Consider the following 27,986-nt stretch of genomic DNA (forward strand, 5'->3'; position numbering starts at 1 on the left):
TGAAATCAGAAGAAAACTTGATTTTTTTTATACATATCCTAAGAAAAGAGATAAGAAAGTGAAGGTCAGCACGGAGTACTATTTTGAATTACCAAACACTGCCACCATGTGTTCACTTCAAAGGCCGTCAGGCTGCTTGAAAACCGCTAGATGGGATGGATTTTAAAAGATAAAGTAAATCAAATTTGTTGCTCTATCTCTTACATAAACGTTTCTGTATAATGCAATAGTGATGACAATCCCAAAAAGGTTTTAATTACTTTTAGTCGCCGGTATCATGTTTGAATAAGAACACATGGTTTTGTTTCTAACCCCTCCTATCGCCACTGAGGAGAGCACAAAGTAGAGAATGACTGAAAGAACATAAAGTACAAGCTTTGTTTCTACACAAAGATGCCTACCATAAAAGATATTTCATAGTATTTGTGCAGTACACAAGCCCACCTCAGTGACCTTTTAGTTGATCCTGATGCTCCCTAGAAGGTACCAAAAATCACAAACATTGGAATGGCTTGAAATTATGTCAGGAGAGGTTTAGGCTGGATATTAGAAAAATGTACTCCATCCGTAGGAATGGGCTCCCCAGGGCCGTGGTCAGAGCACCAGCCTTACAGAGTTCGAGAAGCGTTTGGACAATGCTCTTGGGGTCATGGTGTGACTCTTGGGGATGGTTCTGTGCAAGGCCTGGAGCTGGACTTGATAAGCCTTGTGGGTCCCTTCCAACTTGGTGTATTCTGTGATTCTGTGATAAATTGACTAATTGAACTTGGAATAAGTGACTTAAGAATCATCATTCCCTCATTAGCATTATCCAGGTAAACAAAATAATTCAACACTTATCCTCATGGGGTGCTGAAATTCCACATCTGTGTCTATATAGATTCACTTAGTGAATACCTCAAGGAAAACACAGGCCTCAGGAAGCAAGGCCAACAATTAAATCAGATCCAAGTAATACTGGGATGAAATACCACACTTGGAAGAAAACATTCTTTGGTATAATTCTAGATATATCTAGATACATTGTTATTCCAAGCTTCTTTTGCTCTCAGGAATACCAAATGTTCAGAGTTTAGACTCTTTCTAATATCTTAAAAGTGATTCAAAAGAGATGGCAAAGATGAGTAATTTAAGTGGAAAAGCAAGTACCTGATAAAGGACAAACCCAATGACCTCTACCATATCTCTTGCCATTTGTTCTTCAATGTGCCCTGTAGGATATACACTTATTCTATAGCTCTATTCCACAAGTCTTTTAACAGCAGGAAAAATCTGTAAGCCCCGCATGCAAATGACATGCAGGGCTGTCATAAGCCATAAGCCCTGCGCGCATAAGCCCTTCTGGCAAATGACAGCATTAAGTCAGAAAAAATAACTGGATTGTCCCAGCCTGTTCCAGATTTGTTTAACAATAGATGGTAGCAGTGCTCCCATCAGAGAGCTGCAGAGGTAGGAAAACAAACTGCAAAAGCATCTTTGACAGTTGCCAGAAATCCTTCATGCTTCTTAACGCAAACTTATACCAGCAAATCGCATCTGTGGCACTAATTAGGAAAGAAGAAACTGTCAATGTGCTCCATCTTAGGTAAAAGCAAATGAAGTGAACAGAATGCAAGATCATTTTACCAAGGTTTAAATATAGCAACAAAAGGAGAACTTATGTTATTGAAAATACACTTCTGTGGTCTATAAGGTGCTTTTTAGTACATGAATGCACTTTCAAAAGGAGAAAGTGTGTCAGCTGTTTACTTACTTTCAGAACATTTATGTACTTTCAAAATGTGTTAATTTCTTGATCTCTTTCCTACAATGAATACATAAAACTTAAATGATTTTTGCCTTAGAATACTTATCACCATCAAAGCAAGTGTCACCATAAATGTCACTACCAAGACACACTTAACAAAGTTAATACATCTGAGCAAAGTCAATGAGTACAAAATAAGCCTTCAAAAATATAATTAGGATTTGCTGACTCAGGTTTTAAAAAAAGCTGAAATTTTACACTGTGGCTCATATACTACATTTGATTAATTCTTCTCTATTTCTACATTTAATCTACTTTATCTAGTTCAAACTTCTTCACGTAATTTAGTTTCACAGCAAGAAAAGAACCCTTGGAAAGTGACAAAGTTCAATTTCAAATACACCCAATATACTTCAAGAGGAGCATAAAGGAAGCAATATGATCTTAGTTTATATCCATCCCCCACAATGAATAAACCAAACTAGTAATTCTCTAGCTGTGATTTCCAGTCAAGAAACATTGCAAAGAAGCTTATTAAAATGTAACTTGAATCTTTAATCCTTTGTAGAGCCAAACATTCTCCAGAGACTACCCTCTGGTTTTACTCTCCATAGGAGAAAGCAAATGGAGAGACTGGTGGTTTTCTGTTAATCTGTTCTTCAACCTATGCATTCCTTTGAAGTTCTTCTCTTTGGTGATGAAAAAGAGGGAGAATTTATTTTGAAGAAATAAAGTATTCAAATTAATATTGTGTGCAAGAAGAGAATAGCTTTCTAAACTGCAGTGAATACATGTCTGTGAGCATGTGCATGTTCATATTCATTCTGTATGAAATTAACTAACTAAATAAATATGTATTGGAATGAGCAGATGAAATTAAACTAAACACATACCGTGCAGAGGTTATTCCATCCTGTCGCCTTTAAATCCTCATATATAAACAACTGGTTACTGTGTTACCAGCTCTGCCTCAGAGTTCAGAGCAAGATCAGACTCTTTACAACTAAAAACAACTACAGATGCCAATAAGCACTATTTTACACTAAAAGTTCATAATTTCTTAATGTGTTGAACACAGTCTCTGACATAATATCTGTATTCCAAAGTAAAAAATTAGTTTTTGGATTTAAAAATTTCCAGAGCTTTTATTCACACTTTTTTCTTAGGTATTTTTCACTACAGTAGGAAATTTAAAAAATATAAAAAAAAATCAATGTACAAATCACAAAATATATTTACAGTAGAACTTGTATCATCCTGATTTAGTTCACAGTAAATCTTTTCCAGTGGATTTGACAAACAACCCATTCTCTGGAAGCTTGATCCTTCATCTCCAGTATCAACAGCTACCTTCTAATAAAAAGACTAAATTTTGCATCCAAAATTTGACAATGACTGATGAAGTTTGTCTTTGAATTAGATGGATCAAATATGAGGTCTCCATAACTATTTAGAAATAACAATGTCCAGACAATCATAAGCCCATTTAGTTCACGTAGCTAGATGCATTAACATTAGCTTTCTGTCACTGATTTTCCTTATTTTTATCAAAATCTTGTTTGTAAGTTCCATGGTTTCATCCCACTTGTTTTTCTCAGGGCTTGTGTAGGTCACCAAGTTCTCAGTGTACTGCAAGACTGACTTCAAAAACCTACAAGAAGTAACATTAGAGAAAAACTCTTAAGGATTTAAAAGGAAAAATTAAAAAAAAAGAGAAGAGAAGAAGATCGCAATGACTGATTCAAAGCTGCAAACATCTTCAAGTTTCCAAATCTCCCTCAGGATGATTGGATGATCAATACATTAAGATTTGCTCTGCTTTTGGAGAACAATCACTCCCTCCCTCTCACAGTAAGATGTGATGATTTTTAGAACTGCAATTAACACTACCAGAGAAAGAATACAGTGACCATATGTGTGACAGAATTTTCCCCAAATGGCTTCCTTTGCTTTCTTGGTCAAATGTTTCACAATATACTTGATATCCAACCAGCTCTTAATTAACACACAGAGAGTAAAGTGAGCAAAATATTAATTGCAGCTTTTATGTATTAATATTCCCTATCTACACTTCAACAAAGTTATTTTAGCTCTCGAGTGAACATTGTCCAAGGTAAAATTATGACTATAATGACAAAAAATCTCTACAGTACAGATCAAAAAGGAATTCTGAGACAACTCCTATTTTCATTAAGTAAATTTATGTACTCACTTTAGATACTGCTGATAATCAAAAGGATTCTTCTTACAAACTGAATGAACACTGACTAGTTCCAGAGTAATCAATAGTAAGATGAGCCGCAATGCTGGAGATAAAAATTTAATGCTAGAAATAAAAAAAAACCAGAAAAACAAACTTAAACAAACTAAAATCAAATTAAAAAGAAATCATTAATATTAAAAAAAAAATTCTTCAGACTTCTGCACCCAATCCAAATTTCTGGATATTGGAAAGTTGGGGAAAAAAAAGACTACAAAATGTCCTTCAGCAAAAAGCAGTGCAAATCCCAGAAAAACAAAGACTATAAACTGAAAAAGAGGGCGGAAAAGAAGGCAAAGATCTAAGATTCCAAAGAAAAACTTGCAAGCATCCATTAACCCATAGATAATAAACTACAGTTCAACTGAATCACAGATGCGTATCATCAGTTGTCAGTTTAAGCTGTGTTCCTTAAATAATATGGCTAACACTTTTAGGAACATAACCTGGCCAATAACACAACACTTATAAAACCCTGGAAAGCCCTTAAGATTAGGAAAAAAATTAACAGATTATTAAACCATATCTCTTCTATCTATAAAGAGGCTGACTCAGGTGTAATGATAAAAAGCAGCAAACTAAAGTAGAATAAATCTTCAAATCAGTTAAACCTATTGCAGTCAGATAAAACTTGAATGTCATTTATATACCTAAATAGGAAAACTAAAAAAATACAATCTAACATTCAAATAATACTTAATTTGAAAGCTCATAATTTACAGTGACATAATCCAACAATGCCCATTATATTATTCTCCAATTTGAGATTTTCTTGTTATTTCAATATTGCTACTTAATAGAAATCTGGTTGACACTTGACTCTGAAATGGTTAACAAGAACACGTGAACACTGTTGACTTTAAACTTCCAAGTGAAGTTGCTGCTCAGTGCAGTGTTGCTGCACTGAAAGGCAGCAACAGCAGCGTGCAGCCATTCTCTCATAAACCCAACCACACAGTAAAGCAAAACCAGCAGCCAACCTGTTCAGCATCCGTAGATAGTTGTGCCTCTGGCGAGAACGCAGAGTCTTGTTCACCCACTGCGTGTATCTCAGCCCAGCGCCGGCAATAACCTGTTGGGACACTTGATGGCACTGCGCGCTTATTTTGCGGAGTACCACCACTACTTCCAGGACAGGTCGTGGGGAATAGAGTGTGCAAATACGCGTATCACAAAGTTCCATCAGCAGCCTCCAAAACAGGAAGGGATTTTCAATGTCAATCTTTTGTTAGCTGGATTTAACACAGGATACATTTCATATTAAGTGTGGTTTAACTCATAATGTTTTAATTCAGAAAACCTGGAAACAAACTGCCCTTACCTCATGACTGAAAAAAAGCAAGAATCTGTGCAGTAGGGGTAGTGATTGTGTTTTCTATCACTTTATTGAATATAAATGCAAAACTGATTATGATGAATATGTTTCCCATTTCAGATCAAAGAAACACAACCACAATAAACAAAACTGCCTGGTTGAAATGATACACTGAACACATCAAATCACAGCAGGGCTGTGGTTGAAGCCTCCCACCATAGCTCAACTCACAATGAATTAACATCCACCATAATAAAACTCACTGAAACAAATGCTATTAATTAGTCCTCCCATTAGTGTGTGGTCTTTCTTCTGGGCAGAAGAAGAAGCAGACTTAACATTGCGTAAAATGCAGGTGGTGAGGCCATTTTCTTAATCAACACCACACCAGATCATGCTTTGTTAAAGTACACAAATATCTTCTTGCTGTCATATCTGCTACACTAATGTATCACACATCACTTTGAACACTCTATTCTTATAGAAGTGTTTCTTAATTTCCCTCATGCTCAGTTTCTCTCTGAGATAGCAAAACTTTAATGACTTGAAGTGATAAAGGCAGAAAAAGGTTTAACACTTCAATAACTAGGCTTCTTTCTCACAAATGATAAATTTGCAGATTGGCAGGTAGGAAGCAGAAGACCCACAGGTTACATAAGTAAAGCAACAGGTAAAATCCTCTTTGCTCTATGCTGCCCATGCCCAATGGTTTGATTAGGAGTGTTTTGTTCTAACATTCAGTCATGGGACTCTTAAGACTGCTCTAAGAGTGGCAATTAAAAGTCAAACTATTTTGATCGTTATTCCAAGTCAGACATAATCGGAACTAACACACCTCCAAGTCTGACACCAAGTATAACAAGATATTTTCTCTATCTGAATCTTGATATTAAAGCATGAAAAATAGAATTACATAGTGGCGTATTGCCATTTTGAATGCCACACACAGCTGTGACACCAAGCACATTAAAACGAATTTCTGATGCAGTTTTAGCACAAACTATACTAAAACCAACCTCATCTAGCAAGTACACAGATATTTAAAACATTTTGCTTTTGTGGTCTGAAAAAAAAAAGTTATTTTTTCAGGTTAATTTCCAAGTAAAATCTCTACTACAATTCTAAAATCTACAATGTCTCATCCTCATTTTGAAGATGATGTTCAGCTGCAATCCTAAAATTTTCAGATTAACTCAGCACAACACTAGAAAAGTGCTTACAACATTTCAAGCATTTCTCTGCAAACAGGGAAATGATAACTTAGCTTTGAGAGTTCTCACATGGGGCTCACGTAGAAGCTGACAGTGGCAACCAGGAGGGCATCAGACTCACCTCTCTGTTAGGACACTATTGATTAGATCATCTGAACAGCAGCAATTCTGGGGCATGTAATGATGCAATTGAGATATAATTTCAGATACCATCAAAATTAAAGTATTAGCTTCAGCATTTCCTTCCAACCTTAAAAAGAAAAGAAATAAGATTTGATATTATAAAACTGTGTAGTACGCATTTATTTCTTAAATGGCATAGATGCAGATTTTTTTGGATAGCAGTGTATTCAGTGTCCACGCTTACTCTCTATTATTTCTTTTCCCTCTACCTTGTAAGCATGATTTTCTTTCTCCAACTAAAACAACCTTTTCTCAATGTCAGCAATCTTCAGAACCCCTTAATTCTCTCCTCATTCATAAAAATCCTGCAATATACTGAATATATGATAGATGCATTGAAGTTTCTTCTCTCAGCTCTAAAGAAGTACAATTTCCTCCAGTGATATTATTAATGACTTCATCCTTTTCAAATAACAACAGAATGTTACATTCTTTTTCTAACTAATATCTCATATAAAGTTTCCCACTTGTTACCAAGTCCTTTTCAGAATAAGGAATTATTTGCTGTTTTATAGCTGGCGATCTTATACTGATGCCTTTTCTTGGTCTTAAAATTAAGAGTTAAACACAGTTAGAAGGGAAAAAGGGATTTTACCTTGGTATTTATTTTAAGGATCTTTAGGTGCACTATGTCTAGGTTGAATGCACCTCAATGCACACCGCAATGCCCACCTACAAAAGATCTGGTATAACATTATAGGTCTTACTAATTAGCATATATATCAAAAATTCCTCAATGAGAGGCTTGAATGAGCCCCCCCTCCCCAAGGAGCCTTCCCCTGGATGGTTCTATCTTAGTTTACAGAATGTGTTCTGGAGAGAACCTTGGGGTCTGGGGCACACTGATCCCTAGCTACGAAGCTTCTGAAATGTTTAGTCTCTTAGCTGAACAAACAAGTCTAAGAATGTAGGCAAAAAGCACTAAGAATACAGAAGTTGTAAAAAGGTATAACAGGGGTATAAAAGAAAAGGGAAAAATCATCATGGCATCAATACAGCACATACATACCCTTTAATAATTTGTACTTGTTCCTCAGGCACTGTTGGCAATTCAGGCCATAAGTGGATGCTCTTCATACATTCCAGCACCTCAGAAATATATCATGAAAAATGTTTTGTAAGGTATAGATTTTGAGATGCTTTTCTTAGTGGCCCATTTAGAAAAAAACTGCAACAGGCAGTAAGCTATTTGTTCACTAGTCATAATTGTGTAAGCGAACTTCATTTGTTAAGGTTTAGGTTAGGGCAAAAAGTCTTGATGTACACTTCCATGCTAAATCATTATCTGAATGAACTAATTTAGTATTCTATATTTTTTTTAATATAAAAAATTAATTAACAAACATAACTTTTGTAACCCACTGTTTGAATGCTGTTGAAAAGTAAAAGAACTAAGTATGTCTACTGCAATCTCAAATCAATGAAAGGAATATTCTCAAGCAGTTCATTAAACTGATTGGCAGAGAACTACCATGACAATGGAAAACAGATTTTGCTACCATGACAGAATCTTCATCAGCTAGCCTCCACACAGTAAAAAAATTAGTAATGGCCTAATCCAAGATTCCTGGAGACAGGACCTAGCAGTGTTCCTGACATAAAAAAGCATAAAGAGATTAAGAAAACTACAGAATAGCAAACACTCAGGTAAGAATAAAGCTATTTAGTGATCTAGAACACAAATACAGTATCAATTGCATTAGCAGGAGTGTGCATAATTATATCCCACTTTAGCCACTGTGATTTCCTTTAAGTTTTGAAAAATAAACAAAAAAGAAAGTAAGGTTTTAAATTTTTTTTAGGACAATCAAATAATGAAGAAAAGAATTAGACTAATTTTGAGGAGCCACAATTTTAAGGACCACAATGCTTTCACAGATGGAAGTACCTACCTGTTTCTTGAGTCGGGAAATTGGATGAAATCGAGACCGGTAGCAACTTGCACAGTTCATCAGTGGTTTTATGACCATGTGTTCCTGATTTACAAAATCACAGACAATACACAACAGTTTCTCTAAGCTGTCCTAATTATATGCAGACCTAGACTTATACTTCATTTTATGCAAACCACCTATAGCACTGACGTCAATAAACTCTTCCAAATGTCTAAGGGCTGAAAGAAATAATCAGCACAGTGAGTAGTTAAAGCTTAATTTCACATATTTTAACTATGAAACCTGACAGCAGCTCACATAAAAGCAACTAAGTATTCTTGCAGCACACAATACATCTTGAGAAACTAAAAGAGAGCTGCAACTAACAAATGGAAGATTTATCTCACAGGTTGCTGTGTTATATTGAAAGAAGTAATCCCAAATATAAACAGGAAACAGGGGAGAGTAAACACAATAATAGCTAATGTTGAGAAACATAGTGCTAGGCAAAAAGCGTTTACAAATTCATAGTGTAAGTATGGATACAAATAACACTTCCATTAGCAAGGCACTAAGATTTGCAGCAGCTCAGGAAAAGAAAATCTCAATAACTGCACACTACGTACCTCAGTGGGTGAGCTACCGATGTTCTATGTACCTTTTAATAATTCTGCAGATAAATAGGCTAGTTCATCAATACAGTTTGACAAAATTAAGTGGAATCATTATAATTTATGGATCAGCCTTGTGAATAAGAACTGGTTAAGACAGCAAATTAAGATACAGCAAGAAAGGGTAACATTTTGGAAAACTTTCTGTACTTACTTCACTACAAAACTAGGGAAAACATACTTTCACAATTTTTTACTTGGAGAAATATTTCATTTGCACAAAAAGCAGTTGTCAAGAAAGATTCAGTCATAAAACTCTCTAAAATTGTATTTGGTATCCAGAATAACTGAAAAAGAAAACCTCCTGAGAGCAAAATATTGGTCCCTACCTTAAGAGAAAACACATCCTCATCTGAGAATCTGTAGAGAATAGTAATTGCAAATCCAACTATCTGGTTAGCTACTTCTCTGGGAAATGTTCTTAGATTGATCTCTCCGTGGCTTAAACGATCTCTTATACGTGGGCCCTCCTGGTGGTTCAAGATATCCCAAAGGAAGTCCTGTGGAAACGTACACCAACTATACAGAATTCTATTCTATGTGTATTCACATAGAATTGAATATATTCAGTGTACAGAATACCTCTGAAAGACAAGTATGTGATCATGTCTGTAGGACAGGGGCGTTCAGATATTCAGAGAAAAACCCCAATGCAAACTATACTCATAACATACATTCTATACTGTGACAGCTAACAAGAGATTTCCTTCAACTTTGTGCCCCAGGCACTTCACAGCCCCACTGCCTCTGGCAACAAGACAGTAACCTCAGATCTCCCCTACATTCTCAAAAGACCTCTAAACTCAACACCTCTAGTTTTCCCGTTCATGATCTGTTTGGGTAGTGACATGCAGAATGTGCTCTGGTAGGTTTGAGACATTTTTGTGCTATCTGCCCAGATAGTGCAAAATGTGTCCCAGAAGCAATCAGAAATAAGTTTGAAATCTCCTTGTATGAGGCATCAGTTCTTCTCCTGCTCCATTCAGCTGAACTTCAGAAGTCTAAAGACAAATATCCCTGATATGCTTATATTTCAGAAAGAAAGATAGTCCTATATGGTAATACAATACAGCTTGCCAGCTATGACTTTGGATCCCTCATAATAAAAAAGGCTAACAAATTCAGGTTCTAAGCTACTGGACATAAGCTATATGAAATAAATGAATATTAGGTATATCATAAAGATTATTACTAAGTGAAACAAAAAAACAAAAAACAACAACAAAACCCCAGAAAATTTTCAAAACACTTGCCATGGCAGGCTCCTCAAGAACTACAGGTAGCTGGTTGACTTCTTCATTATCCAAATGCTTTGCTAGCATCTAGAAAAAAAAGTAATTTGAACAGAAATTTATTAAATTATTGAAGACCATATTACGAAAGAAGGAACACCAACTAAAGTAGTTTTCCTAATCTGATGTGATTAACTTCTGCCACTCTAGAGTCAAGATGCCTAATTATTACTGACAAACAATTTGAGATAATCTAATCAACTTGTAAAACTGAGGGTTTATGCTTGCTATATTTATTCGTATTTATTTGGAATAACTGAATCTAGGAAAAATGGCAGAAAGTTTGCTTCTGTGGAGTGAAGAATTTCAAGATAAAAACATTTTGAAGAAAATAGTCTGTTCATTACAATTTGTATTAATTGTGATATTTTCTGAAGCATTCGAAATTTAAAGTGTTTACTGTCCATCATTTTTTATTTGGAAAAAAGTTAGAAATAATGTCATATTCAACAAAAGAAAGTGCATTCTTAATTCTAGTAATGGGAAACATGCATGGCTTAAATTCTGACACTGATATATCTTAAAAAAAAAAAATACAGTACCTCATCGAAAGTGGTGTAGAGAGCAGAAGACTAGAACAAAACACAAATAATATTATTTGATTTTCAAACAAAATCAATTAACTAAATGTGTATATCAAACTTTAATGTATTCATTTGCATGAGATACCAGAGGTGCATGAATAGCAAAAAAGTCCCCTTATGAATGAAAAAAGGGTCTTTGGGATTTTGTGCTGAGTTTTTTAAAACAAATATATCATGGCCTGCTTTTCACCCTAAGCTACTGCTTCTGAACACTCATCTTCCACTACTTTTTCAGTCCTTTTTAGCGCCATACATTTAAAAAAGAATTGAAGGCATTCATGAATCTTAACTGGAGATTTGTAAATAATGTTCCACAATTGTTTGAAATGTTATGGGGTAACTCTGTAATTGGTTATAGACACTGTGCTTCTAGAGTAACCATTCTGCAAATATTGCAAGCACTAAATCGTAATTGACTTTAGACAGAAGTTTACCTCTGCTGTTAGCAATCGATTTGGACATTTATTAGTTGTAGTGAAGAGCAATCTAAGTCCAACTTCCAGCTGAGGAAGTAAGAGAATCACACTGTCAGCATACCTGAAAAAGTAACAGAGATATCCAAAGGATTTTTCTCTTCCTTATAAATATAAACTATTTCAGCGTTACAGTCTCAGGCCAAACAACCCTGACAAAATTCCTTTGTAATGCACTTTGTAAACAAACAATAAATAACTACCTGTGCCAAACAGAAACTGACCACTGAATTCAAGCTCAGAAACTAGAATAACTCACAAAAAGATGGAGCATGGGAGAGGAAAACAACACACTTTTTAAAAATTCAAAATATGTGGGATTAAACATATGAAGATTTACTTCCACTTGCTTTGCAAACCTTTCCTTTTTTCCTACATCTCCAACAGCTCTTTTTAGGCTTCAAAATATAGTTCATAACCTTAGTTGACACAAAACAAAGCCATTACTCAACAAACCTTCCAAGAGATCACCATAACAAAGCATAACTATATGCTCTTAAGTAATTTTGTAAGAAGCCTTGGAATCTGCAAATGCAGATATAAAAATGCAGAATATATTCTTTATAGATTCTATTAAAAAAATAATTAAAAAAAATCTTACTTGCTTTGCTTGAAAGCTGTTAAAGCAGCGATCCAAAATGGTAACATTATTTTTAATACGAAACTGGACTGTTTTACAAGTTCTTCAGCTATGGACAGTATTTCATTACTAAGATCTGCAAGTTAAAATACCAACATTGAAAAATTACATATAATCTACACTTTACTAATGAATTTTAAATATTTCACTGAAAATATAATATTATTTCAACATTTGTAAAGGGAGTTTTTAGTTATCCAATTTATTTTAACTATGCAAGTACAAGAGTAGCCATATTTAAGATCAGAATTTAAATATGTAAGATTGCATTTGTGGTGATAATATAAAATTACAGAGTAAAAGCAGTTTAAAAAGTCATGTTTGCTTTTTATTGAAAGACTACATAGCAACTGGACCCAGCTTCTGTTGAGTTGTTCTCTACCTACTCCAAATACTTTAAAAAAGTATAATATAAATTAATCATTTCTATTCAGCCAGAATATTTGAACATGAGCACATTGTTCCTATTTTTTCAATTTTCTGTGTTGAAAATATAGCATAATAAATTAACACTTCAATGCTACCGTGTAATGAAAGCCATACCTATAAATTCACATTATAAATGTCTTATCCAAGAGAAACCTCAAAATGATAAGTGTAACTTGATTGCAGTAGGTGTTTTTTCAAAGCCAATCAACAGCTATAGGATTTATACTACATAATTATTGGAATGTTATCAGCTTGATTTGGTTCCCAAAAGCTCTGTCTCAATTTCTTAGACAGATGTTCCACTGATTATGCAGCACAAATTGACCATGATCGCCACTGACACCAAGATTCCCTATACACTGTTATTGCCTTAAAATAGTAGGAATAAGCCAAGTAAGGTGTGCAGACAGGGAGAAGGTTTTAATCTGACACATCAAATCCTTCTGTGAGAAAAGCATTAGTGTACTGAAGATGGGTCAGCATCTTCTACTGTGTTTCAACACTAACTTCCCTGTAAGACTCAGGGCACCCTTGCAGCTGGAACCCAGTGACTCTGAAAAAAGTTAGATTTCATAAAGGCAAACTAGACAACTCTTACATGAAATTAACTCTCATAATCAAAAGAATGTAACATATAGTTGAAGTCTTTTAGAAGCAGCTATATTTCATGTTTCAGTGTGTTATAATTATTATAGAATGCAGTAGTTTTTTACTCAATAGCGAGTGAACTGCCTATATATTAAGAAGCTGCCCTACAAGCATGACTGGTCCATCTAATGACAGTGTATACAGGTATCTTAGTTAAGATTTAATCTTGGAACTCTGGAAAGTGCATTATTTTCAACAGCACTTTTGGACAAGGAAACAATAGCAAATACAGGATAATAAAAAATTTGCTAATGGTTAAATACTTGCCTGGAAATGCATCAAGCTCCTCTAAGCTAACGAAGATCACATAAGGTCGATGTACTAAAACACATTTAGTTTGCAGAAGATAAGTCTGTAACAACTGACCCAATCCTGCAGTTAAAAAAAGCAGCATAGCACAGTACCTAGGGAGAATACCATAACATATTAGAAAAGCTAATACAAAGAAATCTTTTGCAAAGAATCAACATTTGTGAGTTGGGGACACAAAGGGGTTTTGCTGCTCTTTTAAAAAACACCCAGAACCTACACTCCCCATCTAAGTACGGGCATTTAATAATCAATTGCATTCGTAAGCATGAAAAAAATAAAAGTAGAATTAGAAAAAAAGCATCACAGTATTCTATATTGGCTGCTATTGCTCCTCCTTCTACCCCAGTCCTCTGCCTTTTTTTTCAAGGTATTCCTCATTGCCCTGACTTAAAAAAAAAGCTTTTTGTTTTCCCTAATAGTAAAAAAAAAACACTGGACCTAATACTGGCCATCTTTGTAATGGCTGAAGTATTCTATGGAAATCCATTTCCAAAAGAAGCAGAGGACGCAGGGGAAATTTTTTTTTTTCCCATAAGAGAACTAAGTTTTACTAGTCACTTTTCACGTCTGACTGGTAAGAAAAGGAGGGTTTTTTCCTGGTAACTTACTTGGCAGGAATTTCTTGTGGTGATGCAAACCCATGCCACAAGACATTACGAAGGTTCAGACCATATGGAGATCCAATGAATACCCTCAGTACATTCATCTGATTAATAAAAAAAGTGATTACTGCATGAAAAAATCTAGTATTTTTTGCCTTTCTTACCCTTCTTATTTTTATTACCTTTCCCTGGCAGAAAACTGCAGAAGTTATTGAGAAACTACAATGTCTACTGTCAAGATGACTGGCCACCGCTCATCACAGTAACAGAAACTCATTATTTGCAATTCCCAGTATTCCCTGAAAGAGAATCTTTCAGCTTATTTGTACAGGATATAGAATATAATATGGGAAGAACAAAACTAGTTATCAGACATCCCAAACAAATGAGATTAAGTGACAGACAAACAAATGAGATTAAGTTTAGCTCTTACTTCCTGTAGTATTAATCCAGCGTAATTTAATGCAAATTAACATAAAATACAGAATTTGCATTAAAAGCTGTATTCACAGATCACTATCAAACAAAACAGGAAACTTTGGTTTATTTTTCAATTGTAAGAGTTTAAATAGTCCACATGCCATCAAAATTCAAGACATAATCCTTATGACACTACTAGAATGGCTAACAACTCAACCTTCCACAGGTTCACACCCAATATTTTGTCCTAACAAAGAATGTGCATTTTTAAGACTGTATGTGAAAGATCCACCTACCATGTTTACACAAGGGTGCACGTGTCATCCAAATTTTGGTTTTTTTTTTTGCACATTACTTTCCTCCATTTTGAAAAATTCTAATGTGGTAAAAGTTATAAAGCATCTTACTGTAGTGCTTTTGAAGGGGAAAACTGCTTATCAGAAACAGCCAGTGCAGGAAGTGTAATTGCAAGCACTGTAATTTAAGATGAAGCAGATGAATCCCGCAGTTTGCTCGTCGCCTTGTCAGACATGTGAAATTTTACATATGTAGGTTTTTCACATGGAAAGGTAAATAAGAACTTAGGAGCTTGCCTTTACAATATTCACTATTTTTTTACATATATCTCTCCCACTGTAACATGTATAAAATGAAAAAATATCTAAAATATATTTTTCCTATATATTACAGAATTTGCAAATTCTCCCTCAGTACAAGTAAAGGCTGTGCTTGGAAACCTGACATTTGTTAGGAACAAAACCAACTCAGCAGTTATTCCTTATTTCAAAACTATGCACTTACTACAGCTTGTCCAAAGACATCTGCAAGCTGGTCAGATGCAAGCAAGTCTCTAAGGAGGAAAGGACAGTCGTTACCCTTAAGTAAATACACCTATTAAAAAAAAAGAGCAGAAGAGATAATAAATAATTTAGTATACTTTTTTGTATTTCAAACATTTGACTATTTCATCCAGCAACCATTTTTATTATTGTAAAAACACTAATCAAACTAAACCCACCAAATCCTTAAAAAGCCTTTAAACTCCATAATTTCATGACAAATTAAAATTTAGGTAATATATTAGAAAAGAGTGGATATTCTGTTTAACGTTCCCATATCAGGCTTTTCACAGGGTCTGTATGTATACTGCTCTTCTCTTCCAAAAAATCCCACAAAAACCAATAAAGCACAACAAGAACATGTAACTAATAGAATAAGCTCTACCAAGGACACCATATTTCCTTCTTACCATAGAAATTTATGAGGTCTGTCATTGTGAAAGGGAGGACACTTGCGGTTTGTCTTCTGATTCAAACTGTTCTTTAAACTAGATTTTATCCTTGTTGGGCAATCTCAGCATCTCAAGTTTCAACTGCTATCACACCTTCCAGTCTTTGTATTCTCCCTGAATTTTTTTTCCAATCTTTCATAATTTTTTGTTACTTCAAAATTCACCATGCCCCATACCTGGGCGAATTGATTTGTGAGTTAACCCACTGCTCTTTCTCTGTCATTTCCTTTTCCAGAGCTCCCCATAGATATTGAACAACCAGCTACTTTAACTTATCTGGCTGCAAAATTGCCCAGCAGCAAAAACTGTTTAAGTAGCTGTTTCTCCTTTCTCGCTAGGAAAGAAGTTACCCAGCAGCCCGTTTTTCCAGCTGCATGCCACCCCTCACAGAAGTTAATACACCATCAAATCATCTGTGGAAGCTATGCTGCCCCACATCAGTTAGATAAATCAAACTAACAAAGACCTACTGTATGTACACTGATTCATCAAACTCTTCTCTTTTTTTATTAACTTTGTCAGTAACAGCACTCACACAAGCAACTTTACAAGCACTGGTAAAGGAGCCCCACATATGCTTCCATTAGCACAACTGGATCCAGAAAAGAACCTCTGTCCTACTCAAAATGCATGTGAGCTATTAGTGTACTACTACAGTACAGGGTAATATCCCTTTTTTCAATGTGCAATTAAATCTGAGAGGTCATTTCCATCTTATAAAGCCAAATCTGCAATAGATCCTGGCACTTACATCACCCAAGGCTCGCTCCAAGCTTGATGTTAGTTTCATTAAGCCAAGTGCAACTTCTGTAGCTTGTGTATCTTGTAAAACATCAAACACTTCAAGAAATACCTGCATGATGGGGGAGAGGAACAATGTTGTGTTCAATATTCAGAAGGAAAGATCACATTGTCAAAAGCACAGAGAAACCTAAATATTCCTCTGTGATAGTGGCTATACAAATGTAGAAAGAAAACCATGCCAAGGAGATAAAAGTGTAGATGCCTGGACAGAAACTTCCCTAGAGCACCTCTTGATATCTAGTGCCTTACCTCTTTAAAATTATCCATAATAACTTTACAAGGTAAAACTTGATATTAGGCACAGATTATTAGAAAAACAAAATACTACAAACTCATGTTAGAACAGGCCTAAAGTTCCTGATGCTGTGTAATACAAAATCTAATTACAAAGTCAGAAAAATTACAAGCAACCATCTATCAGAGAAGGACAATTAGTTACAAATTCTAAGCATTTTGGTTCATGGATATCTATTCTGTGTTCTCACACTAAACTTCCACAAAAGGTTCCCATGCCAAAATACAAAATTTTAACAGAAATTTCCATACCTCTGTGCAGTTTGTCCAGTGGAACCATGATGCATACTGAATCACAAATTGCTCCTTGGTCAGAGATTTCAAGTACAAATTAACAGATTCACATACAGGTCCTAATGAGCATATGCTTTTGATATAATCCACACTTTGATCTTAAATTGAAAAACAGAAGGTGATTAGGGTACCAACCTTGCCAAAGGTCCAATATTTTAAAACTCCCTAGGGATAAAACCTGCTACAGTTTGTGTACATATTTAGCACAGACAATTTTATCCAGACTATTTTAGCACACCAATACAATACAATTTACAGTCCAAAACACCGCACAGAAAATGTACTGAAAAGTAAAACTGCAATGCAAAACCAGGTAAGATCAAGCACCTTCTCTGAATAAAATAAAAAAACAAACAAAAAATTCCATCCCAACAAAACCTTAACACAAGAAAATATGGAAGTAAATAGGATCATTATGTTCTGCTTTTGTGGAAATGCAAAGAACCTACTAGAATTTCTACATAAATGCCACATAATCAAGCTGGAAGCTAGTGCTGGCTCAGCAGGAGTCAAATTGCACCACTTACGGCCCTTAAAGAACACAGATGGATGTGGTACCTTACAGAGTGGTATCACTGCTTCTTTTTCGTGGGACGCTTTTTATAGGAAAATAAATTCTTCTGGTTTACTGAAAGATATTTTTACCACTTCTGGGATTTAATAACAGAGGTGGTAAAATAAACATATAACATGTATGCAATTTGGCAAATTAAAATTCAATGAGTTCATCAGGAAATAAATACTTTGTTTTGGTTAAAAAACAACTACAAGCTATTCTTCACAGAAAAGAAACAAAACAGTACTTCTGTACAAGTTAAAGTTGGGAAACAGAAATAGAAGCAACAGTAGGAATATTGATGGCCCTGGGCTTTTAAATTTACTGCAGAAGGAATATAAAGAACACAGAACAAGGCAATTGTGGGGTGGGAGAGAAGCAGAACGGAATCCCTTATGTTACAGACACATTCAGCTGGAAACCAAGATGAAGGCAAAGTAGCGGCTGCTTAGGTGGCACAGATTACATGAACCCTAGGAGGCAGCAAAAGCCAAATACCAAACGCCGATGAAAAATTTAAAGCTCTTTGTAGATATAAACTGCACATTCTCTAATCTGCAGCAGAGCTAATGCTGCACTGTAACAAAATGTTACAACTTAGCTAGGATTGCTGTGAACTGCACTGAAATTCTGTATCAGTCTTACAAATGTATCACTACTACCACAGGCAAACACCAACCTGATTCAAGGTAACACACATGCTCTGCAACAGATTGCCAACATACTTCACCGTTTCCAGATAAAATATTATTAATATCATAGGTGTCCTTTTTCTCAAATCCAAGTTTGCAAATCGCATAATGCACAGGCTGAGAAAGACAAGTAGTGACCGAGTCTAACAACGCCATCTAGAACAAACACACACAGACAAAGAGAATCCTTGTATCAAGAAAACTCATGAGAACAAAGAAAATTATTAAAGCATACCCATAAGCACAGCTACACAGACAGTAATACTGTGTCTGTAAACAAGCTGTTAGGGTTTGCAATGCAAGTTTCATCCACGCATGTGATGAAAGGAACTCTCAACCAGAACCACCTTTGGAAAACTGAGGGAAAGAATTGCTCCATTTTCACAAGGCCAGAAGGGTGTATTTCAGATGGTTATACCTGCTGAAATCATTACAAGATAGACTGAAGCAAAATATCCCAGTCACATATAAATGTTCTGCCTAATCTCTGACCTTACAGAGAAACTGATGCTACTTCAAGTAAACCAAGAGCATCAGTCCTTACAACCAGCAAGATCCTCAGAGGAAGGCAGGAGAAGAACATGTGAATTCTGTAGCAGTATTAGTGCAATTTAAGCATTCATGCTATTTCCACATTAGTCTAAAGAGAAAAATGGACAGATTCAGAAGCACACATTTAAATTAAAAAACTTGCACAGATAAAACTGCCTATGTTAACAGGGGTGAAAATAGTTCTGATTTAGTAAAAAAACCCCTCTCACTTCTTCATTATCCAGACAGACAAAAAAATGTTTGAAAATGAAGTACCACAATTAACAATAATGAAAAATATTCCATTTAATTTAAATGAAAAACATTTTTTCCTCTTTAATTTGGTGGCAGAATTGACCCTCACATACGTAATTTCTGAATTCATGGCTTGAAGGAAAGAGGAAATATTTATATAGGTATCAGCACTGAGCAAGGGTAACAGTTCCCACCAGAAACCGCTATTAGCTGCCATCTGGAGAACCTACCTGCTATTTAAAGAAAAATAAATTTAAAAATCTACAATATTCATAAGACGTATCATTCAGTCCACCTTAATTTGTGTCTTCCCCTCCCCGTTCGCCGTTTCATGTCAGGGACAGAAGGCCAGAGCAAAACCTGCAATACCACTGCCACCCTTTATTACTATTACTTATGTAAAACGGGCCAGGCACGGGGCGGGGCGGTGACCTTTCCAGGGAGAGCAGGTCACCAAGCCCCGGGCTGGCACTGGCAGAAGCAGGGCAGGGCTGTCCCCTCCGCTCCCCGCCGCGCCGCCCGCCGGCCGCAGCACCAGCGCTTCCCCGGGGCCCGGCCCGGCGCGCCCGGTCCCGCCATGGCCGCCGCTGCCTCCGCTACGGCCGCCCGCGCGCGCCGCCTCACGGCCGGCTCGCGGGCAGGGCCCGGGCCGCCGCCCGCCGCCGAGCGGGACCGCGGCCACAGCCATGGAGAAGGGGGCCAAAGCCGCCGCGCACCCGGAGGGAGGGAAGAAGGTACGATAAGGACACCGTGAGCGGCCGCCTTGACGAGAGGCGGCTCCGGGGGGCTGAGCTGGCGGGGGTTGGGGCACCAGCGGGAGCGGGGGCAGCGGGCAGCGGCCCCGGGGCGGGGGAATGTGATGCCCGACTGAGGCGGGGGTGCCTGTCCGAGCCTGCAGCGCTTCAGCTGGGAGGGAAGGATGGGGCTTGTGTGCTTAAGGAGGACAGTACAGTGCGTGGAGAACGTGGGTTAAAAGGTGCGTGTGGTCTTGTGAAAATTGGTCTCAGGAATGCTGTTCCCTCTTGGTTAGCGTCCGATTTGCGGTAGCTCGTGCTCTTTCTGCTGGGTCAGGTGTTATGTTCGCACCTGCCCTGCAGCTGGCATGCTGGCTCGCTGGCTCAGGCATTGGGAGGCCGAGCTGTTGTGATGGTAAAGAGAAGGGTGGTCCTCCCTTTGGTGGGGCAGTCCTTCCAAGTCGGGGTGCTGCTTTAAGCTAGGAGGGGTGCCCTCTTCTGAAGGAATAAACAAAAAAGGTTTCTTGTTTGTTTTACCAACTAACAGCTATTGGTTGTTAAAATGGACTTACTAACAAACAGCATTTCATTTAAATAGCAAAAGCTGTTTTTTCTCTTAGCATACTTCCTTCCATATGTCCAAAGTTAAGCCAATGTACTCGAGCTGAGTAGCATAAGAACAGGCATTTTTTTGGTCAAGTCCTCAAATGCAGTCAGTTCTTGAACTTTTGAGAGATTTTTTTCACAGAGGGTGCAAATATTTTACAGAAATGTAATTGTAACATTGTGCTAAAAACTTGGGTTTTTACTGTGTGTTTTATACAGTGATATACAGGAGTAGGTTTATTTACTAGGTATGTCTATAGAGAAATCAATAAGGCTTTTGGTTGCCTCATTAGGAAATGTAAGGACTTCTTGCAAGTGATTATGAAAGCTCATGTCACTAATAATATCAGGTAAAATTTTAAGTATCACCACTGTGTGCTATAGACATGAATTTTCTTCCATCAGTAATGAAAGAGGGTGAAGGTGGTGTGGCTCAAGCTGAACCATGTCAGCAAAGAATCACTGTTTGGACTGCGCCCTTTTTCACAAGTTCATTTCTACTCACATGGATGGGGATAGTCATTTGAAGAGCTCAGCTGCAAGACTTGAGGTGGTTTTTCTTCTGTTAGGTGACCTGTGATGAGCATGTCAGGGCTGTAATCTTTTGAGATCTGTGTTTGCAGTTAGTAGGTAATGAGTGTCCACAGGCTAAGTGCAAGTGTGTTTGGTCTTTGCATTTTTAGAGTAAGTGCTATTCAGAGTTCAACAAACACCAGCAGCCAATTTGCACTAAGGCTGCCAACATCACTGCTTTTAAGGAACTAGAGGACACTTTTAGGTAATGTCCACAGTTGCTGACAGAGCCAATGTGTAAGTGATTTCATAGAGAAGAAACTGCATTTCTTCCCTGATTCTTAAAACTCCTCAGATGGAAAGACTTGAGAGCCCCTGAGTAGCGCATCTTTTTAAATAATTCTCATTTTATATTATCCATAAGTGACTTTCTTCTGTACTTCTTAGTATAAGTCTTGCATCGTGATGTTATTTCACCTTTGAGCTCTTTTCTGCTCTCCTGGAAAGGAACTGATGATTTTCTTTCATGTTAAGTTCTAGCAGTAGTCAGGAAGTGGAGCAGAGACGGAAGAGTCAGTAAAACTTGGAAGTGGTTTGTTAGGAAGTAGCTGGTGTGGAAATCCATTGGCTGTAGTATTTGTTATGATCTCATTGGTTCCTTGTGCTTTTCTGTCTCTGTTACCATTTTACGGTTCTGTTTTAAGCCACTGTGGTGGACAGCAGGTGACTTTTCGCAACAACAGACTTCCTTCTTGCATTCATAGAGGGATGAGTTTTGTTATGTGTGTTGAAGAGTACACAGCTGGATGGGGAGAAAATGCGATCTTCAGAGATCTGTTTTTAAGTTCCAAGCAAAATTACAAAGTTTTGCAGACTGGAGCTTACTTTACCTTTTTTTTTTTTTTTAATGAGCAAATTAAATCATCTATACATGAGCTACTTGTTTAGTAACAAGGAATAAGTAAAATGAAGAAGTAAACAAACCAAGTCTGTATTTTGGGTAGGCTGTTTGAATTAAAAGCTTGAACTTGTGGCTAACAGTCTTGGATGGGTATGTTAACATCTGTGTATTTTTACTTGGAAAAGGGGGTGAATTCAAGGTACTAATATGGTGTGTCTGATTGAGTTGAAGGGCAAACTTCAGTTGAATTTTGCTGGAAAAGAGGTTAAAATTGAGTGAAAGTCGACCACTTCTCTGTTTTTAGGCCAAACAGTAGTGTTAAAACAACCAGAAGATGATAACCAGCTTCTAGCCTTCTGTGTTTTATTGTTAACGTATTCCTAGACTAATTGTTGGGGTTTTTTTCTCTTAACTGTGCACCATAAAGTATTATTTAGAGTCCGTTAAATTCTAAAATATCGACATGTGATGTGGACTTTTTTTTATTATTTTGTACAGTCAAAAGGAAAAAAGACACAAGCACATCACGAAGCTCCAACAGAACAGGCAAAGCCAAGATGCCCTAACACATACAGACTAGAGCCACGTACTAAAGTTCAGGATTGTTTAATAAGAGACAAAGCTCAAGTGATACTAACGGTATAGTATTTTTTAAATTAATTGTCTCATTGCAAAAGTAGCTTGTCTTGCAAAGTATTTATGGAACAGTGTAATTTGCATAAATTTAAACATTTGCATAAATCTCTGCAGTCTTTGAGTTTTGGCACATGAGAGTAATGTGAATGTACTCTGTTTTGCAAAGTGCAGAAGAGCCTCTGCAAGGTCATTGCTGAGCATGTGCTGTTTAGTTGGAGCCGAAGCTTCCTAAACTCTTGCATTTTTTTAAATCAAATTGAGCTACAGCACAGTTCAAAGTACCATAATCTGCAAAATACCCAGTTAGGGAAAGATCATGACATCAGATTTGTGGACTTCTATTAATTCTGCTAATATCACATGACCTGCATAAAATTACTTGGTATCCTTGACAGTCAGACTGCTACATACATAAATTAAGCAAAAAATGAAAGAGAACAATCTGTTGAGATAATCCAAAGCTGTTAGTGGTATTTTGAACAGTTATAACCAGATCTTTTTAATTCTGCTGTCTGGAAGACTTGTCTTAGATATTTGGTACAGATATTTGTAGCACTATTTTCCAGTGAACTGAGCCCAAATGATGGAGAAGAATACACTCCTGATTGTTAAAGGGAGGTTGGCTGGGCATGTGTGTCACCTTTAAAAAAACAGATAAAACATTTTAGAGTAAAAGTAGTGCATCCTTTGCTGTTTGAGATGATCATCTGTACTGACTATTCAACTCATTAGTTCTTCTCATGTTCTTTTAATGAAAATAATTGTAAAGGGTGTTTTTTGCAAAAGACGACTAGGATGAAAACTAAGATCTTCCAACATTGTTTTTGATAGAATAAACTACAAGAAGCCACATACGATGGAGCTTCTAGTCCCTTCTTGTGTGCTTCAATCTCAGAAGAAATATTAAAGGCTGTGAAGGAATTGGACTATGACCGTTATAAGTATGTGGTATCAGTGCTAATCATGGAAAAGGCAAATCAGGCAATGATTGTAAGCAAACATATTTGTTACACCTTTTGAAAATTGGAAACAACTTTTAGAACTGTGTGTTATCTCCTAGGTGTTCTTTCACATTCAGCAGCTTAACTTGTTTGAGGTGGTACTGGAGCTTTTTTCTTTAAAGAAAGCTCCATACTTTCTTCATGGGTAGTAGTTTGCCAGGTGACAATTCAAGGTGCTGCTGTGACTGCCTAACTCTCTGAAGGCTGTTTTCTTCATGTATTCAATAAGTGGTAAACAGTGCCTACTGTACTTCCCTGTTAAACAGTTGTTTCTGCTGTGTGCTGTGCCAGTACAATCGCTTGAGTTCAGTGAATTTTGTTTTTCTTTGTCCAGTGTACTTGGATCTCCATTTGGGTTGTCACATGCAGTGCAAAATTCTGTGCAGTTGTAATGCGGGGTGACATGGAACACAAGGATGGCAAGGAAAGGGATGGTAACTGCAGCTGCCACCAGACATGCTCCTGGGACTTCAAATTAACACCAGTCACCTGAACTTGGAACACCTAAAATAAAAGGATAGTGGATTTTGCTGTCTTGGTATATAAATTTAGTATTCCAAGCTCCCATTGGCATTCAGAACGCTTTTATCTGTCTAACAGAGTGTCAAAGAACACTTCTACCTTGGAGTGTTCATCATCAGTTCTCAAAACCTGATTGAAACCAACCCGTGTTTAGTAAGTTACATGAAACAACTTTTGAGGGTTCAGCTTCAGTACCAAAGCCAGTTTGTGAGGTGCCTGCATCTACCTGCTTTTCTGGTGCCGTCTCACAGTATGCTGCCTCTTAAGCAGTGCTTTAACTGAGGAGCTGTAGGTGCAAACAGATTAGTGAAGTGGTCCAAGCTAACTTTTTTCTCACAATGAATATGTTTATTCCAGCAATCAATGCACACAGTTTAGCTTTGAAAGCAATTCTAACAAAAAGGCTGAGAGCCCAATAAATGGTCACGAGTAGACTGGAGTAAGCTGGAGGTGGAGGAGTGGGGGATGTGACTTCTTAGTTGTATATGTTCCCAAAACTAGTGTCCATTCACACAGACATTCTATTGCTTTTGAAGGGGTGCTCTTACAGTAGGTTAAAGTGTAATAAGTGAATGCAAAAGAGAATTGGAGGTTTGGTGTTGAGATTTTTGGAGCTGTTGAGGTGGGAGCTTTACTGTGAAGCAAGAAGATGTATTTAAAATCGAATAGGAATTGTTAATTTTATTCAACTTTTGCATTTTGTTAATCGTTGTAACTCTCCTAATATGATTAGATTAGCATTTAGATAATGCTGTGTGTTCTTTAAAAAATAAATAGTAAAACTGCTGTATATAGGTTCACTAATACCTTTTTCTCTTTTATCCCTTTAGGTTGCCAGCAGATGCCTGTGGGATGATCAAAGAGACACTTGGGTTTCAGCTAAATGTGAAACTGATACATTTATTGCACTGGCTTTGGTAATGGCTTGTTATACTGACTAAAACTCTGAAAGTCACAGCTGGATTCATCCATCACAGTACATGGTATACTTGAAAATTTTCAAAACATCATTATTTTAGTATTAATTTTTTGTCCTATTGCTGTTGGATCATTCAAACTGACATACAGTTGTGATAATTTTGCTCAGTTTTGCTCTATTTAAAAAAAAAAAAAAAACAAACCCAAAAAAATGCTTTGGAAGTGTTTATGTTTGAGTACATATGGGCTTCATCTGTTGTAATGCTTTGCTGTGGAAGTGGAAGCAGCTGGTGTAAGGCCAAACATTGCAAAATTTTGAATGTTGCTTGTCTGTTGGGTGCCTAGGACTGTTAACCAATGCTTATGTGCAGTTGCAGGTACCAGTTTTCTTAAAAGCATGCTTTTTATAAGAAAAAGCAGTGTTCATTTTTCATTTTCATAGTTGTATCTATGATAAAGTGCTAGTTTGCCTAGAAACTTGGCTGGGAAGGAAGCTGTGTTTTGCAGTCCTAGGAACTTGTGCAAATTTCCAGTCGTTTGCCTTGAATGAAGTGAAAGTTCAGTTATTAGGTTCCCCAGGTCTTAAGCTTTGGTTAAGTATTGCTTAGGGTCTGGTTGGTGGAGAAGAACTGAATTGAGTGAATTAGGTCACTTTGGTCTAGGGGCTTCTGGTGGCAGTGGCAGGAGGACGACGGGGTCAACCACGAGGCTACTGAGAGTTGGTCTGTAATTGGCAAGGGCAGCAGTGATTGTATTTTTTAAAATGAGACTCCAGCAGATCTGTGAAGTGTATAGACATCAGCTTTTGGATCTGCTGTGTGTGGAAATCGAGCGCTGGTGCCTTTGCCATGTCCGTTTTATTGTTGGGAGCTGAAGATAAACGCGGAGGGGGCAGCGGTGTTTCCCAACGCCCTGTGGCCAGCTTGGGTCTGAGCGCGTTTGGAACCGCGGCCGGGCAAGCCTCGAAGGGCGGTGAGCAGCCCGGGCCCTGGGTGGGCGCACACGCGTGGCGGGGGGAGCCCCCGGCCGGGGGCGGTGCCGGAGCTGGGGCGCGGCCGTGCGCTTTGTTCGCCGGCGCGGGGGCCGTGCGCGCCCACGGGGTCCGGCTGCGTGCGGGCGGGCGCGCGCGCCTTCCCGGGCCCGCAGGACGAGGGTCGTTCCCGTGGCGGGTAGGGAGGGCTGCGCCTCAGCTCCGCCCGCCCGTACCGGCGAGACCGGCACCGGGAGGCGGCGCGGCCCGGCGCGCAGCCGGCTCGGCGCGACCGCGCAGCGGCGGGGAGCGGCCGCACGCGCCCTCCCTCCGTCGCAGGGGCGAGCGCGCTCGTGGCGGCTCCTCCGAGTGCGCCCCCCGCCCCCCGAACCCCCCTCCTGCGGGGGCTGATGGTTCACAAACGTAGCTCGTCCCCGGCTGACGTTCCCGGAGACGGGAGCCTGCCGGCGCAGCGGAGCAGCCCGGCCCTGCTGGGTGCCAGCTCCCGCGCTCGGCGCTGACCACCCCGCCGGGGCGATGCTGCCCCTCCGTCCCGCGCTGCTGCCCAAGCGCTACCGCGGCGGCTCGGCTCCGCGCTCGCGGCCGGGCCGCGCGGCCGCCCGAGCGGCAGCGGCAGGAGGAGGAGAAGGGCGCGGCAGCGGCGGCGGCGGCAGCACCGGCGGCGACGGGTCCCTCGCGCTGGTCCCGCGGGGCGGCGCCGGGTCGGTGCGGGTGCCGGTCCGGCGGCGCGGGCCGGGGTCGCCGCGGGCTGCCCGGAGGGGGGCGGAGCAGGAGCCACCGCGCCCGTGCGCGCGCTGGCCGGTAGGGGCCGCTGCCGCTCCCCGCAGGGCGCGGGGGGGCGGGGCCGGCGGGCGCGGCGCGAGGCCCGGTCGCGCGGCGGCGGCGGCGGCGGCGTCGCTCCTGTTGGCCCAGCCGGCGGCGGCCATGGCGGCCGTGCTGTCCCCGCGCCTCTGCGACAGCGACCCGGCCACGCCCGGCGCGCAGTCCCTCAAGGTGAGAGCGGGTGGCGGCGGCCGCGGAGCTGCGGCGCAACAGCCGCCTCGGCGGGAGGCCTCGCGCGGCCCCCGCGCCTGGGCGCCGTGACCCGCGCCTCCCACCCGAGCCGCCCGCCCCGGGCTCACCTCACTCCCGCCGGGGGCGCCGGGCGACGGCGGGCGGCCTCCCGCGCCCTGGGCCGAACTTTCAGCGCGCGTCTGGGGCTGAGCGCCCGGGGCGGTCTTCTTCCCAAAAGTCCGTCGGCGTCTTCCCGGGGGCGGCGCGGCAGCGGAGTCCTCACCGCGGCAGCGCCGCAGCCGGGAAAGTTTGGGTCTGGCCGCGGGCAGTTCCGCGTTGGCCCTGCCGGCTGCTCCCGGGCACCGCGGGCACTTGTGGCGCCAAGGACTCCCGGCACAGATCGGCAGTCGCTCTTTGAAACACGGCTTGGGTAGTTCAGGCTTCTCGATCTCTTAATAAAGGAGCGTTACGTCGATCTTACAATAATAGACGTCCCAGAAGTTTGTAACGTCACCATGTTTCGTAAGGACTAACAGGCTTTTTACAGAAACATGCGTTTTCAGCGAGAAAGGGGCTTTTTTTGGCAGTGTTTGACTTTTCATATAAAGAAAGTCACAGAGTTATCCTTTTTTTTTTTTTTTTTTGAACAGTAAGGGTGGTTGAGCAGCAATGTGCCTTTAAGATTGCAGATGTTTTTGCTTCTTACACGAAGTTGTCTGCAACAAACTGAATTTATGTGATTGAATTTCTGAAATTTTAAGCAAATAAGGAAGCAAAGATGCAAATGGAGGAC

At 39.3% G+C, this 27,986-nt stretch overlaps 3 protein-coding genes across 11 annotated transcripts in view; 2 read left to right on the forward strand and 1 right to left on the reverse strand.

Annotated features, from left to right (window-relative positions):
• ERMARD (ER membrane associated RNA degradation) lies at window positions 1–27,627 on the reverse strand. Of its 6 annotated transcripts, XM_032102370.1 has the most exons (19): window positions 27,322–27,627; window positions 21,224–22,033; window positions 18,580–18,748; window positions 17,303–17,442; window positions 16,704–16,805; window positions 15,463–15,552; window positions 14,248–14,345; window positions 13,595–13,731; window positions 12,212–12,326; window positions 11,572–11,674; window positions 11,096–11,125; window positions 10,515–10,583; window positions 9,591–9,761; window positions 8,609–8,692; window positions 7,726–7,805; window positions 6,655–6,783; window positions 4,988–5,197; window positions 3,960–4,073; window positions 1–3,398 (listed from the first exon to the last, which is right to left on the reverse strand). In XM_032102370.1, exons 2-19 carry the CDS (start codon window positions 21,239–21,241, stop codon window positions 3,239–3,241), a joined length of 2,019 nt encoding a protein of 672 aa, XP_031958261.1. In that variant the 5' UTR covers window positions 21,242–22,033; window positions 27,322–27,627; the 3' UTR covers window positions 1–3,238. The 6 variants fall into 6 exon arrangements, with proteins under 6 accessions (XP_031958261.1, XP_031958263.1, XP_031958265.1 ...); XM_032102372.1 differs by lacking the exon at window positions 21,224–22,033; XM_032102374.1 differs by lacking the exon at window positions 3,960–4,073.
• TCTE3 (t-complex-associated-testis-expressed 3) lies at window positions 19,993–25,296 on the forward strand. The gene is made up of 4 exons (XM_032102385.1): window positions 19,993–20,112; window positions 22,631–22,771; window positions 23,600–23,758; window positions 25,122–25,296. The coding sequence occupies exons 1-4, from the start codon at window positions 20,065–20,067 to the stop codon at window positions 25,230–25,232; spliced, it is 459 nt and encodes a 152-aa protein (XP_031958276.1). The 5' UTR covers window positions 19,993–20,064; the 3' UTR covers window positions 25,233–25,296.
• Window positions 26,527–27,986, forward strand: part of PHF10 (PHD finger protein 10) — an 18,880-nt gene continuing 17,420 nt past the window's right edge. For 3 of the 4 annotated variants that reach the window (XM_032102378.1, XM_032102380.1, XM_032102377.1), the window contains exon 1: window positions 27,061–27,193. In XM_032102378.1, the coding sequence (XP_031958269.1) occupies window positions 27,125–27,193 (69 nt within the window). In that variant the 5' untranslated portion in view covers window positions 27,061–27,124. Of the gene's footprint in view, window positions 27,194–27,986 lie in introns of all 4 variants that reach the window. The other variant, XM_032102376.1, reaches the window with a different exon arrangement.

The sequence above is a fragment of the Corvus moneduloides genome, chromosome 3 (genome assembly GCF_009650955.1).
Source record: "Corvus moneduloides isolate bCorMon1 chromosome 3, bCorMon1.pri, whole genome shotgun sequence".
Lineage (NCBI taxonomy): Eukaryota > Metazoa > Chordata > Aves > Passeriformes > Corvidae > Corvus > Corvus moneduloides.

Bases quoted from the DNA above. Each gene is read 5' to 3' on its own strand.
- TCTE3 (XM_032102385.1), top strand. From the start codon at position 20,065: ATGGAGAAGGGGGCCAAAGCCGCCGCGCACCCGGAGGGAGGGAAGAAG. The intron at 22,772-23,599 runs GTATAGTATTTT...TGTTTTTGATAG, and splicing joins AAGCTCAAGTGATACTAACG to AATAAACTACAAGAAGCCAC. The intron at 23,759-25,121 runs GTAAGCAAACAT...TTATCCCTTTAG, and splicing joins AGGCAAATCAGGCAATGATT to GTTGCCAGCAGATGCCTGTG.
- ERMARD (XM_032102370.1), bottom strand. The intron at 15,553-16,703 runs GTAAGTGCCAGG...TTTTTTTAATAG, and splicing joins TGGAGCGAGCCTTGGGTGAT to GTGTATTTACTTAAGGGTAA. The intron at 7,806-8,608 runs GTAGGTACTTCC...TATATTTCTGAG, and splicing joins TTTCCCGACTCAAGAAACAG to GTGCTGGAATGTATGAAGAG.